Here is an 18,681-nt window from a genome sequence, read left to right as displayed (position 1 = left end):
GCAAGACCATGTGTATTAAACAATTTTGTCACTTTTGGAAGAAAAAGACTTACCTTGTGACTGACTTACATGTGGCAATCCAAATACAGGGGCCCCTGGATATATTGGCAGTCTGTTCCAGAGGTCCCCAACCATTCAGATATAACAGATGGTGATGAGCCACACTTAGTATTAAAATGGAATAAGTCTTACCCTAGTATTATCTATCAATGATGGTTATAGCCCAAGTGCCAAGTCTTAGTAATATAATGATATCCCTGGTGCCACTAAGATATAATAATACTTAGAGCTGTCACAACATGTAGTTTTCGAACCACTGGTTGGTGCCAGGGTGTAGCTATAAGGGGTGCAGAGGTAGCAGTCATAAACTGGCCCTGGTGCCTGAGGAGGTCTAAAAGCCCCTCTGTCACATAAGACACCAGTAGTATAATTGTCACAGGGTAGATGGGGGCCATATTACCGATTTTGCATTGGAGCCCAGGAGCTTCATGTTACGCCTCTGGGTTGGTGACCACAGTTCTCTACCATGTTGCTTTGCTGCAGAGTTCTGTTAAATGTCTATGAATGCATGCCGCCTTTGAACGCAGCCTTTATTTTTAATAAATGAAACATATAATTTTGTGCACTAAATGTTTATATTCTTAATTTCTATAGTGTTTTAATACTTTTTTTGTGAAAAATTCACATATAAAATGAGATGACAAACTAGGCGCTATTTCATAATTACAATTACTAGTAAGCAAATTAGCTCTCTTACGGGAGAAGGAAAACCATCTCTCTAGTGCCACCTATTGGAGGTTGATTACCTGTTGCCTACCTCTAATAGGGAGATGGTGTAACTAATCCCAGAAGAGAGTTGATTTGGATACTTTTTCCTATGGAGTATAGCCCTTAAGACTTCATACCAGCTGCGTCTCTTCAATGACAACCAGCATCCCCCGAGAATTATTAGTACGTGACTTTCCTAACTTACAATTACGCTAAGCTGTTTTGTCTTCAAATTATACCCTGCCAGTAAAGTCAATTTTTGCTACTGACTCAATAGAAAGCAAAATGCACATTATTTATAGAATCTGATGCAAGGAAGAACTAAGAGAACTAATGTGTGTCTCTTTTTCCACTAATGTAATTTGTATCTTTAGGGGAAGACTTTACCGTTATTGGGTAGCAATTTCATGCATATCCTGCCAAGGGACTATTAGGGCGGGTTCACACATAGCGGAATTTCACTTAAATTCCGCTGCGGACACTCCGCAGCGTTAATCCGCAGCGGAGCCGTTTCTCCATTGACTTTCACTTTAATTTAGCAGTGTTCGTTTACATGATGCGTACAATTCCGCTGCGGAGCATAGGCTGCGGAGCGGAATTTGGTGTCCGCAGCATGCTCTGTCTGTTGCGGAGCAGTGGCGGACTGGTTGCGGACTCATGGCGGAATTTCTCCATTGACTTCAATGGAGAGTCAAAATTCCGCAATGAAGTCCGCAGATCTTATGTGTGCTGCGGAGCGTATTGTTTTTACTACCATGACATTTCTTCATTCTGGCTGGACCTATGTATTTCTAGGTCTACAGCCAGACTGAGGAAGTCAATGGGGCTCCCGTAATGATGGGAGCGTTGCTAGGAGACGTCTGTAAATAGTCACTGTCCAGGGTGCTGAAAGAGTTACGCGATCAGCAGTAACTGTTTCTGCACCCGGGACAGTGACTACCGATCTCAATATACATGTATCTGTAAAAAAAAATATAAGTTCATACTTACCGAGAACTCCCTGCGTCTGTCTCCAGTCCGGCCTCCCAGGATGACGTTTCAGTGTAAGTGACGGCTGCAGCCAATCACAGGCCAAGCACAGGCTGCAGCGGTCACATGGACTGGAGCGTCATCCAGGGAGGTCGGGCCGGATGCCGAAAGAGGGACGCGTCACCAAGACAACGGGCGGTAAGTATGAAATTCTTTGACTTTCACTAGGGAAAGTGCTGTCCCTTCTCTCTATCCTGCACTGAATAGGGAGAAGAGAAGCACTTTTCCTGCAGTCCGCAGCGGCCAGTCCGCATCAATTTTCTGCACATTTTGTGCAGATCCGCTGCAGAATCTGCAACGCAGATTCTGTGCGGCATTGATGCGGACAGTTGCGGAGGAATTCCGCCATGTGTGGTCATGCCCTTACTATGCTTACTGAATTATCAGAAGTTCCAAAATAAAGGGCCCATGATATCTTAGCATCTGCTTCTCATGTACACTAGAAGGCTTTTATAGAATATTATGGACAATAATGAAAATGTAGGTAATCATAAGACCCAGGATGAGACACTTACGTTATATGCATAGATATATGGATAGATGGAATATATTTATATTTTGCAAGTGAGTTTGTATTTTTTTTTTTTATAATTTATTTATTATTGAAAGACCTATGACTGCAACCCAAGAGAAGTACAAAGGGGTTTAGAATTAATATTTTTATTTTTATTTTAGCTAAAAAGAAATTTAAGTTTAAATCTTTCAAAAAATTATTTGGAAAAAAGAAGAGAAAAGAGGCTTTACCATCATTGGGAGCAAGTGTTCTTAAGCAGAGCCAGTCTGCCAGCGATGTCACCGTCCCAGACTCTTTGCGTGTTGATTATGACTCTGAGGGAGAAATTGAGTAAGTTATTGTATGTGATTGATATATATGTGGCAGGTTTTTTGTTGTTGGTGTGATCTAGCGTTTCTATGTTACATATTGTTTATTATTAATTGCAGTGTTCAATTTCTGTAAAATCAAATTAGTGAAATCTGCGGGAAAGTGTTCTGACCAGTAAAAAAACAATACCTAATGGAAACCTGACACAGTCGATGGGGGTACAAACAAATACCAGATCATGACGGATCCATTACATCCATCATGGATCCTAAAAAAAAAAAGAAAGCCATGGTTCCTCAGATGGGGCTTTGTGAAGTGGAGATCTCCGGGCTTCTTCCTGCTTGCTGCTCCTAGTTCATGACACCGTCAGCACGCTCATGCAAAGTGTCAGAAATCACCCCATCATCTGTATAAAGAAATATTCCCTCTGCTGGATCCTGTCATCCCTAATAGAGGGAACATTTGTTTATATGTCAGTTGGGGTGGTGAAAATGAAACAGGGGAAGCTTGCAAGAAGAAACCTGAAGATCACTGCATCCCAAGGTCATCAAGGTTTTGGAGATGGGAGATTTATATTGTTGATCCATATCTTCTGCTGAACATGTCTGTGATAAACTTTGTGTATATGATGTGACTTGTCATTTTAGAGCCGCAGCTGGCGTGCTGGGAAGCAGAGCTGTGTCACATGACAGCATCTTCATTCCAGAGATTGCACAAGAGACAGTCCGACCAATACGTGTGTTCTCACAAGAGAATGTGTCTGACCGCATCAAAGCCCTGCAGGTATTACACAGAAGATGTGCCTTAGGACAAACTACAATATATAACTAGATCAACTGGTTTTTAAATTACACTACAATTTAGTACAAGCTTGCCAATATCCTATAAGTGGAAGGTTGGATGAAAGAATGCTTTTGAAACATCATGAACTATGCGATTTCATAAGCGCCAAACAATTACAAAAGCATGCAAAACCTTAAAGCGGTTGTCTCACAAAGATAACCCCTTTTAAAGAGGATCTGTCAGTTCTCCTTACATATCTGTTTTAGTAAATACTTGTATTTCCCATAAAATAACGATCTTTTCATAGAACTCTGCATTGTGCGATTCCTCTCTTATTTCTCCTACAGATTTATGGAATAAATTGACAACTGGGAGTTACCAGTTGGAGGTGTGTCCCTACATATTCTGACACTGCCCAATCAATGCTCACAGTCTCAGATTATGTTGGGACACGGCCCTTTGAGAAGGGGAATGGTAACACCCAATTGTCAATTTATTCATACATTTCTAGGAGGAATAAAAGAGGAACGGCACCATGCAGAGTTCTACGAAAAGATGTTCCAGAATTGTTATTTCATGGAGAATACAAGTATTTACTAAAACAGACATGTCAGGAGAGGTTTAAAACTAGGCCAGCTGATCTATGTGGATCCGGCTTCTCTAATGCATGGACGGGCCGGGAGGTACTCCCCTCTTTGACATCCATATGGCCTAATAGGGCATATGGAAATGGTTGTCTTTTTGAAACAACTCCTTTAATGTATATAAAGTAACAAAACATCCCATTGACCTTTTTAATCTGTAGTGCTTTGCACTGGCACCTCTTGGCTGTCAATGGGAACTTATCTATGTACTTAGTTGCCAAAATTACATTTGACATTCATTCTTTATGGAACGTGAGTCTGTCTTGTGCTTCTGTTTTATTTCCTTTTTGGTACTCTCTTTAAAAACCCTTCTTTTAAAACCTTTTATTCGGCTCACCCACCCTCCTGTTTTTATAAGTTGCATATTCTCTTTTTACTTTTTTTTTTCTGTATAATAACATTGTCCCACAAATAATTATGACATTAAATATATAATAATTAAATATGACATTTCCCTGTTAGATTACACAAAGCATAAAATGTTTTCAATTGGAGACATTTTTTAAAAATGGTCCTGTGTCTAGATGAAGATGCCACTTTTATTTTGCACATTATTATTGGCTGGACTTCACAATAGCAGGAATCATTCCGCTACCCATGTACAAGAATATCAGGGTGGTGGGACTGAGCTTCTGAGCATGTGTGACCACCAGGATTGGATGGTACAACCACTTTAACATTGCAGTTAAGTTGTGCCCGTTTGTGAACCTATTTTTCACAATATTTTTTTATTGTTTTTAGACAATTGCTGATAATACTATTACATTATACATTATTACTTACTGTGTTTTGAAGTCTTAGCCGTCCAATAATACTCCAGGAACAATGGAGTTAATTCAAATTTCCTACATCTGGCCTGACTGCCCATAAGCAAATACATGCTGTTTTTCAACATGCTGCTGCCTCATAGATAGAATACAGACTGCCACAAATGACAGCCTACATTCTGTTTTATTATCAGAACACATTATTTTTAATTGGAGTAATTTCTGTGATAATGAAATATTAGCAAGTAGTAATTCATAGCAAACCTACAATATTGGTTTCCTTAGGCGGGATTCACACGACCGGGTCGTGCCCGAGCCCAAGTCCTGGCCGGTAAAATCGACCATTTTGCCCGGCCGGTTTGCATAAAGTTTTGCATCCGTTCCGGGCCGGGCAGATCTGGACAGTGACATCAGCGGCAACTCCTGAAGGGGAATCCCCATGTGTTCGGGGATTCCGCTTCAGGAGTTTCCCCTGATGTCACTGCCCAGATATGGACAGAGACATCAAGCGCTCTGTCCAGGAGTGGAATCCCCGAAAACACGGGGATTCCGCTCCTTTAAGGAGCTAAAGTGGGGCTAGTACATAGCAGAGCGGGGAGATACCTCCCCGCTCTGCTATAGTGGCGTCGCTACAGTAGTATCAGCCGCAGCAGCAGCTGCTGCTAGCGGCGCCATGGAAGGTGTCGCCGGGCCAGGGCGCTTTTAAAACAAGCAGGGGAAGGGAGCCAGCGCAGCGCTCCCTTCCACCTGCTGTACACCCCGGCCCTGCCACACAGTGTACAGCGTAGCCATTCGTCCGAATGGCATCAACTCCTCCTCCTCCTCACATGCACTCTGCGCTGTGAGGAGGAGGAGACAGAGCGGGACACATTCCAGTGATGGCCGGGTATTACCCGGCCCCATAGACTTCTATGGGAGCCGGGCGGCCAGGTACCCGGCCGAAAATAGAGCATGTCCTATTTTTTGACGGACGGTTTTCCCGGCCGTCAAAAAATCGGTCGTGTGAATAGCCCCATTAGGGGTCTATTATTCCTAATGCAGCCGGGTGCCGGCCGATTTATGAACGGCCGGCACCCGGCCAGGAAAACCTATCGTGTGAATGAGGCCTAGTTAGACTTTTTAAATAATGGTTGTTATAAAACATCTAAATGCTTACATTTCAGTTAAAACTCCAATCTAATATCAAAGTTGGACCGCCTCCTTTTGGGGTCGTTAGTAAGCGATCTGATGATGCTGGGACCAGTTCTGAAGATGATGGACTACCACGCAGCCCTCCAGAGATGTCACTTATGCATGAAGCTATTAAAACAAGGGCAAGTATATTATCAGACATTATATAAAAAGTCCATGATATGTGCATTGGCAACAGTTGCTAATGAAGCAAAGAGTATAACTGAGGACCATTGATATAATCCCTTTCTGCATGATCTGGGGTGTATCAAACTGGCCACGCTGCAGATACATGGAACAAAGATGGATATTGTTTGGACATTAATAACTGTATGGCATGAGGCACTGTGTAGTTAACATCCAAATGGCCACACAATACTGGAGTAATTTATGGATATATTAGGAAACAATAATCTGATGCACTCTGCATCATACAAGCCTTTATTCTTCAGTTTTGCTACATTAGGGCCTTTGTAATCCACCCAACATTCTGCATTTGACCCTCAAAAGATAATAGAGAATTTATCTGTATGATGTAATGCAGCACCCAAATGCTTTGTTCACACAGTGCAGATTTGATGCAGATTTTGCATGCATTTTATTAAGCCAAAACTAGAATTGGATCCAGTAGAGGAGGCACTTTAAGGCTGTCCTTTATATATTTCTTATGTTTAGGTTCATTTCCTGTTTTTGGCTTAAAAAAATACATGCAAACTCTGCATCAAATCTGCACTGTGTGAACAAGGCATTACAGATGAACTGTACAGAAGAGGAAGGCTGTTTTCTGATTTTTCTTTGAAGTAATTGTTCTTAATGCCATGCACCTAATGCATCTATTTCTCCTTAAGGATCTTTATTGATTGTGTATCTGTCAGAACAAAAAGGAGGTGTGAGAGCTAGAAAGTTTCCGAAGACTGACAATAAGCGAATATGTGCAGAATTGTTTCTTTTTTTCGTCAATTGCTAAATAGTTTCCTCCCATCTGAACTGTAATGGAACATTTTTCAGTATTAGGTTGCAGAAAGGGATGGAGTTTGTTAACAGAAAGCCATGTGGATATCAGAACTGATCAACATGTAGTGTTATTTTTAAAGTAACATAGGTGTTGGATGTGGGCTAAAATATCAAATATTTATTAGTCTCTAGTTAAAAAGTAATTCTCATTTCAGACATTTATGGCATATCCACAGTATACGCCAAAAATGTCAGATAGATGCGGATGCCGATGGCCACCGATTCCAGGCAGGGACTAAGTGGAGAGGTGGCAACACATGCACATAGCCCTCTCCATTCTGTTTTATAGGAGCTACGTAAACAGTTGTGCACCTGTGCATATGCCATTAAAGGGGTTGTCCAGTCACAAAAAATTGATGGTCTATCTTCAAGATAGGCCATCAATATCTGATCGGTCGGGGTCCGACTTCCGGCACCCCTGCCGATCAGCTGTTTTGAAGGGGTCGCTGCTTCCCCTTCATTTCCTTTGCTGCTCACACTGAGAATCTCCAACACACATGTAGCGATGGTTTACAGTATTAGGCCTTATTCACATGAGCGTGTCCGTTTTGCGCGCGTAAAAAATGCAACGTTCTGCAAGCGTTGCAGTTCCGTATGACATCCGTGTACTGTGCGTGTCTGCATTTTTTACGCGCGTATTTCATCCGTGTGTCACGCATTTTTTACGTCAGCAAAAAAAAACAGAAGGAGGTGTCTTTCTTTTTCTCACCATTTCATTAGCAACTGTTGCGTGAATCACGGACAGCACACAGATGATGTCTGTGTGCTGTTGGTGATTTTCACGCACCCATTGACTTCAATGGGTGCGTGATGCGCAAAAAACGCACAAGTATAGGACATGCAATAAGTTTCACGCAGCGGACAAATGCTGCGTGAAAAACAGTGAATGTCTGAATGGCCCCACTGAATTGCATAGGTCCGTGTGATGTCCATTGTTTTAACGCACGTAACACGGACATATACTCTCGTGTGAATAAGGCCTTACAGCCTTCTCCCATTCACTTCAATGGGAGAAGGCTGTAATACTGTGAACCGCCGCTACAAGTGTGTCGGTGATTCACAGCGTGAGCAGCAAAGGAAATGTAAGGGAAGCAGCACTCGTACGAGTGCTGTGGCTCCTTCAAAACAGCTGACCCCGACCGATAAGATATTGATGGCCTTTCCTGAGGATAGGGACTGGACAACCCCTCAAACATCTGAGATGGGAATGACACTTTCATTATTTAAATGTTTTGCTATTTTTGTATTGTTTCAGTTTTCTGACATCCATCAACATCATCACAGCTCACTGAGCTTAGCTGGAACAGGCAGTGAGGAAGATGAACAGGTAATATCTCCCCCTCTAAAAATATAATAATGACATGCTAAGGTCACTTAAAGAAGAAGTAAATAATATTTGACCACTCAACTAGAAACAATTTATCCAAAAGCTTATCACTGATTGGATATTATCTATTTAAAGCAGCATGCTTCGAAAAAAGCCTCATGTTTTACTATTACATGAGATGTCTACGGGAACTTGTCTGTGATCAGGGCACACTTTGCAGGAACTTTTGCTTATATTTTCATTTTTGGGTGTTTCATCTACATCAATTCACTTATATATATATATATAGAGATATATATATATATATATATATATATATATATAGAGAGAGAGAAAGATATATGTATATATATATATATACATATATATACCTGCATATATATCTATCTACCTATCTATCTATATATATATATATATATATATATATATATATATATATATATATATATATATATAAAACAAACAAACAGGAGTACATTTATTTTCTGTATATATTAGTTTGCAGTTCTTTAATACATACACAGTGTGTGTATATATATATATATATATATATATATATATATATATGCACTAGAACTTCTCCTATGGGTGCATTGAAGGCCCCTGCAGATTTAACTCAAGCCCATATTTAGATGTGGCAAATTTGTTGCAGATTTTTCTGCACCGAAAGTCCATGACAAAGCACGAATGGGGGTTTCAAAACCCCATTCACATGTATCAGTTGTGTACACTACATATTTTTAAAGCAGATCTAATATCAGTATCACTACCCGTATGAAAGATTAAAAGTTGAATTTTATTAAGGTAAATCAAAACACTAAAAGAATGGCTAGATAGCCAGATTACTAAACAGGCGTAAGCAAAGTGACCAGATAGGGGTGTACATACAAGTTATCACACATCTATGTACACCTCTAGCACCAAAGTGTCACTCCCCCTTTTTGTGATTATTGTATAATGCCCTGGTCACTAATGCCAATAGGATTGTATCCCTACGCGTTTCTGCACCCCCAGTTTACAGAGTGCATCATGAGGGGTCACATTAAATTTTACTGTTCAACACCTAACAGCCAGCGATCACCTATTGCGTGCTCTATATTCAATGGCACTAGTCAGCTGGTCGTAGATCTGATATCACACTCTGCTGCCCTATATAAGGGCATTATAGGGACAGGTCTGCTCTCCTATTAGCTAAAATGAAACAAACAAAAATGGTGCCAATTGGCTAATAGGAGTGTTCAAAAAGTAGACCAGACTCATAGTTATGAGCCTAATGTATTCATGAGGGGGGCGTTTCCCTCCTATCGCCTCTCCAAATACACAGCAGCCAGCCAACAATCTCTGCCAAGAGGGGCAGAGGGAGTCCGGGGAGCACTCCCCTCATTAGTACCAGACATAACTATGTACCGGTGTACTCGTTTTTGTGCCGTTTTGGCAAGTAGGAGAGCGGACCTGTTCCCCTACTATGCTGCCATTACATAGGGTAGCATAATCTGATGGCAGATCCACTTTAAATCTACAGCCTGCCTATTATTTCTCAGATTCCCAATTTGCAGTCAGAAAATCTTGGGCAAAATCCAATGCTTTTGAACTCACCCTAACGAAAAATTACCTTCAGCTTTGTAGGAATTGACCTAAGCCAAACCCATTTTCCACAATATTTAACTGCAAGTTCTAAATACATTCTTCTTGCCGCATTTTAGATCTCATCAGAATCCTCTTCAAGACCTCTATCTCTAGATGAAAATGAGCTGAGAGAATCTTTTAAAAGATATCCAGATAAAAGAGACAGCATCAACCTCTCACCGTCTGCAGATTTCGGCACTCCTGCTCGGTATTCTACCTTCTTGGACAATTCTGCGGCTAGACATAGGCTTTCAGTAAGGCCTAGAAATCAAAGATCAAGCAAGAATAGGAGACCATCTGCGGTAATCTTCTATGTTATGCAATAATGTTTTGTGTTAAGGTATGGGCCGTGAAAATGAGCGCCGATCAACGAGACAGCTTGTTGATCGGCGCTCGTTTGTTCCTTTCATTAGGAGCTATGACTGGTTATGTATGGAGATGAGCAATCATTCGCCCCCATATATTTCCATAATGTCGACAGTGCATCTCCCTGTTTACGCAGGGAGATGTACTGCTGACAACGATAATATTTAATGCTGCATAAATGAGCAGATCAGCCGATGAACGAGCGTTTACAAGTTCATTGACTTATCGTTGTGTTCATATGAACGATCATTTGCGAAAACATTGGCCTGTGTGTAAAAGGGCCTTTACTTAAAAGGGTTGTTCACCTTCTGACAATTGATGACCTATCCACTGTATATCATCGGTGCGTGTCTGACACTCGGACCCCGCACCGATAAGCTGCTCCGGTGGCCTGTGGGCACCGGATGTTATGGCACATAATGCTTTTACGGAGAGAGAAGCAGTTGGCTTCCTTTCATAGCATAGCAGCTGTGCTGCAGAACTACAGGTCCGCTCCTATGCACTTGAATAGGAGCAGTACTGCAGCTCGGCCGCTAGTCCGTGGCCACAGCTAACTGCTTCTGGCATGTACGTCCGATGCACAGAGGCACCGGACCAGCTGATCTGTGCGGTGCCCGTGTGTCGGACCCCCACAGATCATGTACTGATGACTTATCCGGTGGATATGTCAACATTTGTCAGAAGGTGGAAAACCCCTTTAATAATGTAGTTTGTTATCTAAACAACTGGTAGAAGAATACCATGGTTGACCTTACAACCTACAATTGCCCTTTATCTATTTCTATGTGTATATAGCTTTGCTCTGCACTCCATAGCAGCTCTGTGGTCTGTGATGCAGATAACTAAGGGATATAATGGGGGAGGTTGCCCTGACTACAATAAGGAAAAGTTAAGGTCCATTTAGATTTGCCAATTATCAATGTAAATGCAGGAAAAGTACAATGATGATATACTGTTGATCTTAAATGTTTGTGCAGCCATAAAAACTACCACCATCTGCGGCATGATTGGTAAATGTATATGCTGCACATAGTGACATTTATAATAGCTATTGCTGCCTAGCTTATGGCTATGATGAAACCTGGGCAACAATGACTCTCCTTTCCATCTTTGTTCTTTGAAAAGTCGTTCCATGCTAAGGGACTTTGGTAAAGTTGGTTACAAGAGGATTATTTTCCTCTACATCATAATATAAGGAAACAACAATAAATAGATAAACAAATGATATAACCCAGTGTAAAATGTGAACCTACACGTTAACATACTGTTAAGCAAAGGCAGCGTTCATTCCCAAAGATTACTTCATTTTCAGCTTTAAAAACTTCCCTTTGTCTGCAGTGAATAGTGAAAATTTTTACATAAATATGTATGAAATAAAGTGTAGAGAAAAAGGGTTAACACAATTTCTTGATGAAATATATAAAGCTACAAAAAAAATCAAAGGGGCTATAACAGTCAGATCTGTGGGGGTATGGCCACTGGGATCCCAAGAATAGGTTTGTATTGGTGTCACCATCAATAGAGAATTTGGCACGCATATGCTGTCACTCTCAGTGTAGATGAATGGAAAGAACAAGTGGCCAGTGCCCATTGATCAGACCCTTAAGACATGTTCTATTTGTATGTCATAAATATTTGATTTGGAAACCTTTTTTAAGTTATATATTATTGTGCTTTATTTTTCTAACAATAAATAGAAGTACAGTATATTTGATCTGTTTGTTTTTTCAATTTTGGCTGCTACTTTAAGCTGATGTCACAATTTTTTTAACATTTCATAGACACTACAGGAGGAATCATTAAAAAATTTGACCTCTATGGAAGAGGAAGATGTTACAACACCCAGACCAGAACAGACAGCCTGTGGTTCTATAGAACCTGGTACTCCTGGTGCTGACAACTTTCTAGATGTAAGGTTAGAAAATAAGGAAGTATCTTCCGAATTAGCAGAGATTAATGAATCAATGAATCTCCCAAAAGTAGTACAGGAAAGATCTCTTAAACTTGATTTAGTTACAACTTCGCAATCTAAAAATGTCATAAGTGCTCCAAGTGCTGCAAATATTGAGCTGGATGTAACGAAAAAAGATCAGAGTGAATTAGTTAAAAGAAGATCAAGTGAAAATGTTTCCATTGGCTTGCCTTCTGTAGAAAAGGGGGTCTTCACTAACAATCAAAAACAAACAATGGAAGAGAGCAAGACACCAGCAGATGTCCATGTAAAGCCACCTATTGTAGAGGAGGCAGTTGTCCATTCTTCAAGGACTACTTCTCAAGGACATTTCCAGGAATCATCGCATAGTAGGAGTAGGCTTTTCCAGAATTCATTATCTGAAAAATGTCTGAATTATCAAGATCAACCACTATCTGATAAAGAAAATCATAAACAGCTTGGAAATGAAGATAAAAATGTAGAAAAGTCACCCACAGAAAATGTTACACAAAGAAAGTTTTCTGTATCATCAGCTTGGGAGAGACCTAGGACTGGCAGCTTTTCGCTGAAAGCAAATGTTGAGAATGAGGCTTATAAAACCACAAAGTTGTCTCTCCTGAAACCAGGTGCGTCTAAAACTGAAATCTTAAAAGAAGAGCCCAAAGTTGCAGCTCCCAACACTGAACATAAGCCCATTAGTAGGAAGACTGAGTCCTTAACTGACCCTGATGGCATGCCTGCAGACAAGGCGGTCTTTAGTAACAATACCCCAAACCAGAGTGCAGTGCCAGCTGCCAGTGATTTAGCTGTGGTTACAGATTCACAAGCAGATTCTGAAGACAAAAACCCCTTTTCTGTAAAGTTAAGATCCACTTCCTTATCCTTAAGATACAGGGATGGCATAAACCCAGTGTCAAGCATGGTAAAGAGGCACAGCGCAGAGTTAAAACAGGAAAAGACTGTACACTTGTCATTCCCCAAGGAGGAATCAAAAACAGAAGAGACACAAACTAAACCACCACTGCCCAAGAAACCAGTTTTGCAAAATATTACAGTTGCTGACAATAACACGAATAAAGAAGCATCAGAAAATAACTCCAATCAAGAGAAGAAGATAAAATCTCCAGAGGCAAAGATTGAAAAGGAAGTGCCCCATAGAAGGCCAAGTCTCCACAAAACAATTGGTAAGGTCTTCTCTACAATTTACATGTTTTTGCAATGTTGATTTAAAAGAATAAACCACATTGGCGAGCACACACCTTTTCAAATAGTTGAAACCTTTGGGGTATGCAAACATGTACTCATGGAAATCTACCAGAAAGGAGCGCCCTACCATGTTGAAAAAAAAGCACATTAAGTAGATACCGTTTTGCAGCACTTTTTTCTTACAGCATATCTGTCAATGTAATATGCTGCTGACCTTTTCCATGCCTCCTTCCGCTCTCATCTGATTGATCGTTGAAGATGTATATGCTTGAATACATCTGCAGTCCTCACTCAGAAGAGAAGAGGATGAAAACATACCCCTAATGTTTTGCCTTCTTGACCAAAGCATGATTAAGGGGTTAATAAAGTATTATTATTTAACAAGTTATTTTGGTGAAATTAGTTTTTCTGACAAAATAGGTATAGTCCCCTCAGTGAATCCAACTTGTTGACTTACTGCAGGAGCTTTGGCATCTCAGACACATAAGATAAGGATGATACAGATACCATTGAAAGTAGTGTGATTAGAAATGTCTTCCTCACTGAAGGAGAGACGAGCAAACTCTAGGCCAGAGTTTCCCAAACTTTTCAGGCTCGAGGCAACCCCGAAAAAAAAAATTCCTCAGGGCACCCGTATAAATTTATTTTTTTACAAAAACCGGCTAAAAACAAGCACTACACTCTTAGGCCCCATGCACACAAACGTGCTTTTGCGGCCGCAATTCCCCCAAAAATCCACGGGAGAATTGCAGCCCCATTCATTCCTATGGGGCCATGCACAGGACTGTGGTTTCAACGGTCCGTGCATGGCCCCGGAGCCCGGACCGCAGAAAGAACGGGCAAGCCTTATTACGGCCGTGTTCTGCGGTCCGGGCTCATTAAAAATAATGGCCGCGGCCATGTGCGCAGCCCGCGATTTGCATGAGGCCTTAGGGTATTTTCACACAGCATTTTTTGTAATGCAGAAAAAATCTGCCTCAAAATTGAATTGACAGCTTTTGATGCTTTTTTTTTTTAGTTTTTATTTTGCAGTGTTTCTTGCCCGTGTTTTTTTAAGCCGTTGAAGCTAATGCAAAAACTGCAGGGAAAAAGGCACCCAAACGAGGCAGTTTTTTTCTGCCTCATATTCATTTCAATGGGAGGTGACTATTCGAAGACCATCAGCCCCCACTCACAGTAAAATGACCATTAGCCACCGCTCACAGTAAAATGACCATCAGCACCCCACTCACAGTAAAATGACCACCAGTCCCCCACTCACAGTAAAATGACAATCAGCCCCCACTCACAGTAAAATGACCATCAGCCCCCCTCACAGTAAAATGAACATCAGCCCCCACTCACAGAAAAATGACCATTATCCCCCCACTCACAGTATAATGACCATCAGCCCCCTCACAGTAATGACCATCAGCCCCCACTCACAGAAAAATGACCATCAGCTCCCCACTCACAGTATAATGAGCATCAGCCCCCCTCACAGTAATTACCATCAGCCCCCCTCACAGTAATTACCATCAGCCCCCCTCACAGTAATGACCGTCAGCCCCCCCCCCGAGTAAAGTGACCATCACAGACAGAACTTAGCATACTATAATGCCGAACAATCACCTCATAGAGATGTGATTGTAATGGCACAAAAGTGTTCTTACTTCTGGAGAAGGAATCACATGCTTACACTGCCCGCAGCGTTAATGGCTCCTCCTCCTCCATCAGGCTCTTCTGGCGGGAAGTGGTGGGAGGTACTTGTAGCAGACGTGCATGCGTCACCTCTGCCACAAGCATAGTTGAAGAAGTAAGCGTCAGGGGTGGAGCTTGTAGCAGATGTGTGTGCGTCATGTCTGCTACAAGCTAACGTTTTTTTTCGTTTTTTTCTTATGGCAGTGGATGAGTGTCGCGGCACCCCTGGACGGTTCTCACGGCACCCCGGTTGGGAACCACTGTTCTAGGCGCTGGGTAGCTGCTTAAATGCTTTCAACTTCTGAATATCTGTGAATGGGGAGTGGAATCATGGCTTTTTAAAGTTCAAATCAGTCCTTAGTTAAAATCTGTTTCTGGGAAAACAAGGAAACCAATATGCTCCCTATCAAAGCTACCACTGGAGTTGTCACCATTCTGAAAGATGAATGTGTGCTTTTATATTTCTGCATAACCAAGCAATTTAGTGGCAGACTTCTGATTTACCTACTGAGAAATTTGAGCGGTGGCCATATTATATGTCACACAGTTTTCCCAAAAGCAGATATAATGTAGAAAAGGCTGAAATGAATTCATAACAACTTGATAACACACACACTTTTGACAGATTCGTTTTATATAGTTTTTTTTATTACTTTTAGTTTTTTTGATTTAAAGATTAATTTGTCCTAAGCTTACTAAACGAAGCAGAAGTGGTGAAAAAGGTGTAAATATAGTTAGAACTTTGAAAGTCTCAACACTGGGGTGGTTGTGAAAAGAATCTACTGTATATCATATAAATTGGCAGTGTAATTGTATCCAGCTCTGTGCAGATCATTCTTTATGTGTCTCCATCTTATCTTGATGTGCTGTTTCCATATCAACAAGCAATAAGCATGTTTTCTGGCTAACTCAGTAACAGGGATAATAAAGTGAAAAGATACTAAAAAAAATATATATTGATATCCTTGTGGACAGTAAAGTAAATTTTTCGGACCTACAATTTTTTTTTCCTTTAACTTTTATATTGTCTTTTGCTGTCACAAAAAAGCAGTGAGTTGAATGAAAGGGTGTCCTCGATATATAGCCAGTTCTCACTCTCCTACTGATATGCACATTTGGCTGAACTGAACTTGCATGTTATGTGAATAGAAAGGGGCTGAAGAGCAGCTGCCAGACAACTCTAGACTTATATTGTAGTTGTATCCTCCCAAAATAGCCAGGACACGTAAACAAAGATGTAATGCCTAAAAACAACTTCATTATGTAAAGAAGATCCACTGGGACCATGTAATTCAGTGTACATGCCAGGTGCAAATCTAGAAGCTGCAGAAATGTTGCTTATCATGTCTATTTGCATTTAGAGAAAGCTTGGATTTACAGTCCTAGGTGGCAGTGTTGGCAGAGATTAAAATTGAACGAGTTCCGTGGGAGAAAAGGCATTGCTATTTTTGGTTAGGCATATGTTTACACATGGTCTTGTTCACTAATTCTAAGGACTACCTCAGGCTGCCCACTAAGCAGCCTTAATTCTTTAAAAACATTTCTTAAAGGGATTGTCAACGATTAGAAAAAGCCTCTGCTTTCTTTCCAGAAACAGAAGTGCTTTTCACCATGGACTGCATCAGGTATTGAGGCTCATCCTCATTCAAGTGAATGGGAAAAACTTGCAATACCAGACACAGCCCATGGTTAAGAGTGGCACTGTTTCTGGAAACAAAGCAAAGCTCTTTTCTAACCCTGGGTAACCCCTCTAAAGACTCTGGTCCGTGTAGGTGCAGATTTTGAGGCTGCACATTCATGCTGTGCATCTCTCATTTAGCTACATCCCAAAGGTGCTCCATTGGTTTACGATTTAATCACTGTGTATGTCATATGAGTACACTGACTTCATTGACATTTTCATGAAATCAGCTTATGGTGGAGTATGCTTTGTAGCCATCAGAAGATGAGCAGATCTGGAATTCATTGTGTTCTTCCGCTGCTATAGCCCATTCACTTCAAGGTTCAATATTCTGCATGTTGGCTTGAACCAATCTGTCCGTTCTGCTCTTACTAGCCGCTGCTTAGATATTTGTATTAACAGGTGTACCTAATAAAGTTGCCACTAAGTGTACATTAGAAAAGGCTAAGTTCTATTGGCAACTTTAGGATTTTGTATTTAGTAAAATGCACTTTAAATCTATTCCTTTTTTGATAGGGACAAGCATTACTAAGTGCCTTTTAGAAAGGAGGAATTATTAATACACTATCTAGTGCCAATTTTAAAGCTCTCCAATATTCTAAATACTTCATTTGGAATCATATCATATAAATCCATTTACTTTCAGGTATGCAAATTGTAGTATTAGTCACACTTTACAGGAGGTGCACGTTTTTATAAAGGTTTTCTGCAATGTGAATGTATTTTTAGAATCCATTTAGAACAATAAGCAGCCTGCTGGCTATATCATATATATTACATCAGTGCAGAAATAATTGCCAAGCAAAGGTTCTGCAAATCTAAAATTGATGTAGTTATTTGGCATATTGTAGCTGTGTTTCTTATTTAAGAATAACACATGTACAGAGCTGGTCAAGTTGTCAATGACCTACCCACAAGTATGTACTTTTTTTGGACTGCTAAGCTTTTTGAAGACATTTATATTAGCTCTATACCACAAAACTAGTTCTAAAGTGTAGGTTAGTTATCAAATTGTATAGTGCAATAAGAAAGCTCAGAAATCGGGAGGTTACCAGTTAATGAAGATGTTTTGGTAGGGGTTGAAAATTTATACATAGCAATACTAATCCAATTTTCTTCAACATGTGACTTGTAGACTACAAGATTCGGCAAGCCACTACATTCTATAACTTTTAGACTACATGCACACGTTGCGTATTTTGCTGCGGAAAATACGCAGCAAAACTGCAAGAAATTTGCAGCAAAAAAACGCACCTGAAGGTGCATTTTTTTTATGCGTTTTTCGGTTTTCATGTGTAAATCGCTGCGTTATCATTCTGTGGGTTTTGCTGTGTATTTCTCCAGAACTGGGAGATAGAGTTTGCATACGGAATCGCAGGATAAATTGGCATGCCACGGTTTTCGAAAATACGCACCGCGGGTCAATTTACGTCCCAAAAAATACTGCAGCATAAACATCAGATTCCCTGGAATCTCATTGCCTATGCTAGTACTGTATTGTAAGGGTATTGCATATATATGTAATGGTATTTACTTACTTTTGTTACCAGATAAAAACACTCCTGTAGGGAATGCAGAGCTTTCTAAGGCAGCTGAAAGTAAAACGGAGCCTTTGTGGATGTCCATGGCTCGACAGAAACAGAGAAGCCTTAAAGAAGACAGTCCTGTCTCTGAGAACAGCATTATAAAGCAGGATTCTGAAAAGCAAAACAAAGACAGAGCAGAGGTAATTTACCAAATTGTGTTCTGTGTCTTTTGTTTTTTTTAAGTTTGAATTAGGAAATATGTACACACAAAAAACATACAAAATGGACTGACCCAGACTCATTCGGCAGAAAGCTATTAGCAGTTACATTTTTAATAT

General features: G+C 40.6%; 1 protein-coding gene and 1 long non-coding RNA gene across 3 annotated transcripts in view; one reads left to right on the top strand and one right to left on the bottom strand.

Moving 5' to 3' along the window:
• The window catches only part of CRACDL (CRACD like), a 29,984-nt gene that overhangs the window by 5,608 nt on the left and 5,695 nt on the right, over positions 1–18,681 (top strand). The window contains exons 2-8 of the mRNA XM_075850320.1: positions 2,473–2,641; positions 3,268–3,403; positions 5,978–6,127; positions 8,254–8,325; positions 10,029–10,253; positions 12,099–13,434; positions 18,368–18,543. Of these exons, the coding sequence (XP_075706435.1) occupies positions 2,473–2,641; positions 3,268–3,403; positions 5,978–6,127; positions 8,254–8,325; positions 10,029–10,253; positions 12,099–13,434; positions 18,368–18,543 (2,264 nt within the window). The remainder of the gene's footprint in view (positions 1–2,472; positions 2,642–3,267; positions 3,404–5,977; positions 6,128–8,253; positions 8,326–10,028; positions 10,254–12,098; positions 13,435–18,367; positions 18,544–18,681) is intronic.
• The window catches only part of LOC142740898 (uncharacterized), a 49,133-nt gene continuing 32,968 nt past the window's right edge, over positions 2,517–18,681 (bottom strand). The window contains exons 4-7 of one of the 2 annotated variants that reach the window (XR_012880913.1): positions 18,356–18,514; positions 10,132–10,212; positions 5,971–6,113; positions 2,517–2,625 (exon numbers count right to left, since the gene is read on the bottom strand). This is a non-coding gene — a long non-coding RNA (uncharacterized LOC142740898). The remainder of the gene's footprint in view (positions 2,626–5,970; positions 6,114–10,131; positions 10,213–18,355; positions 18,515–18,681) is intronic. The other variant, XR_012880914.1, reaches the window with a different exon arrangement.

The sequence above is a fragment of the Rhinoderma darwinii genome, chromosome 2 (genome assembly GCF_050947455.1).
Source record: "Rhinoderma darwinii isolate aRhiDar2 chromosome 2, aRhiDar2.hap1, whole genome shotgun sequence".
NCBI classification, from domain to species: Eukaryota; Metazoa; Chordata; class Amphibia; order Anura; family Rhinodermatidae; genus Rhinoderma; species Rhinoderma darwinii.
Note: the sequence above shows the minus strand (reverse complement) of the source record. Positions and strands in the feature narration are given on the sequence as shown.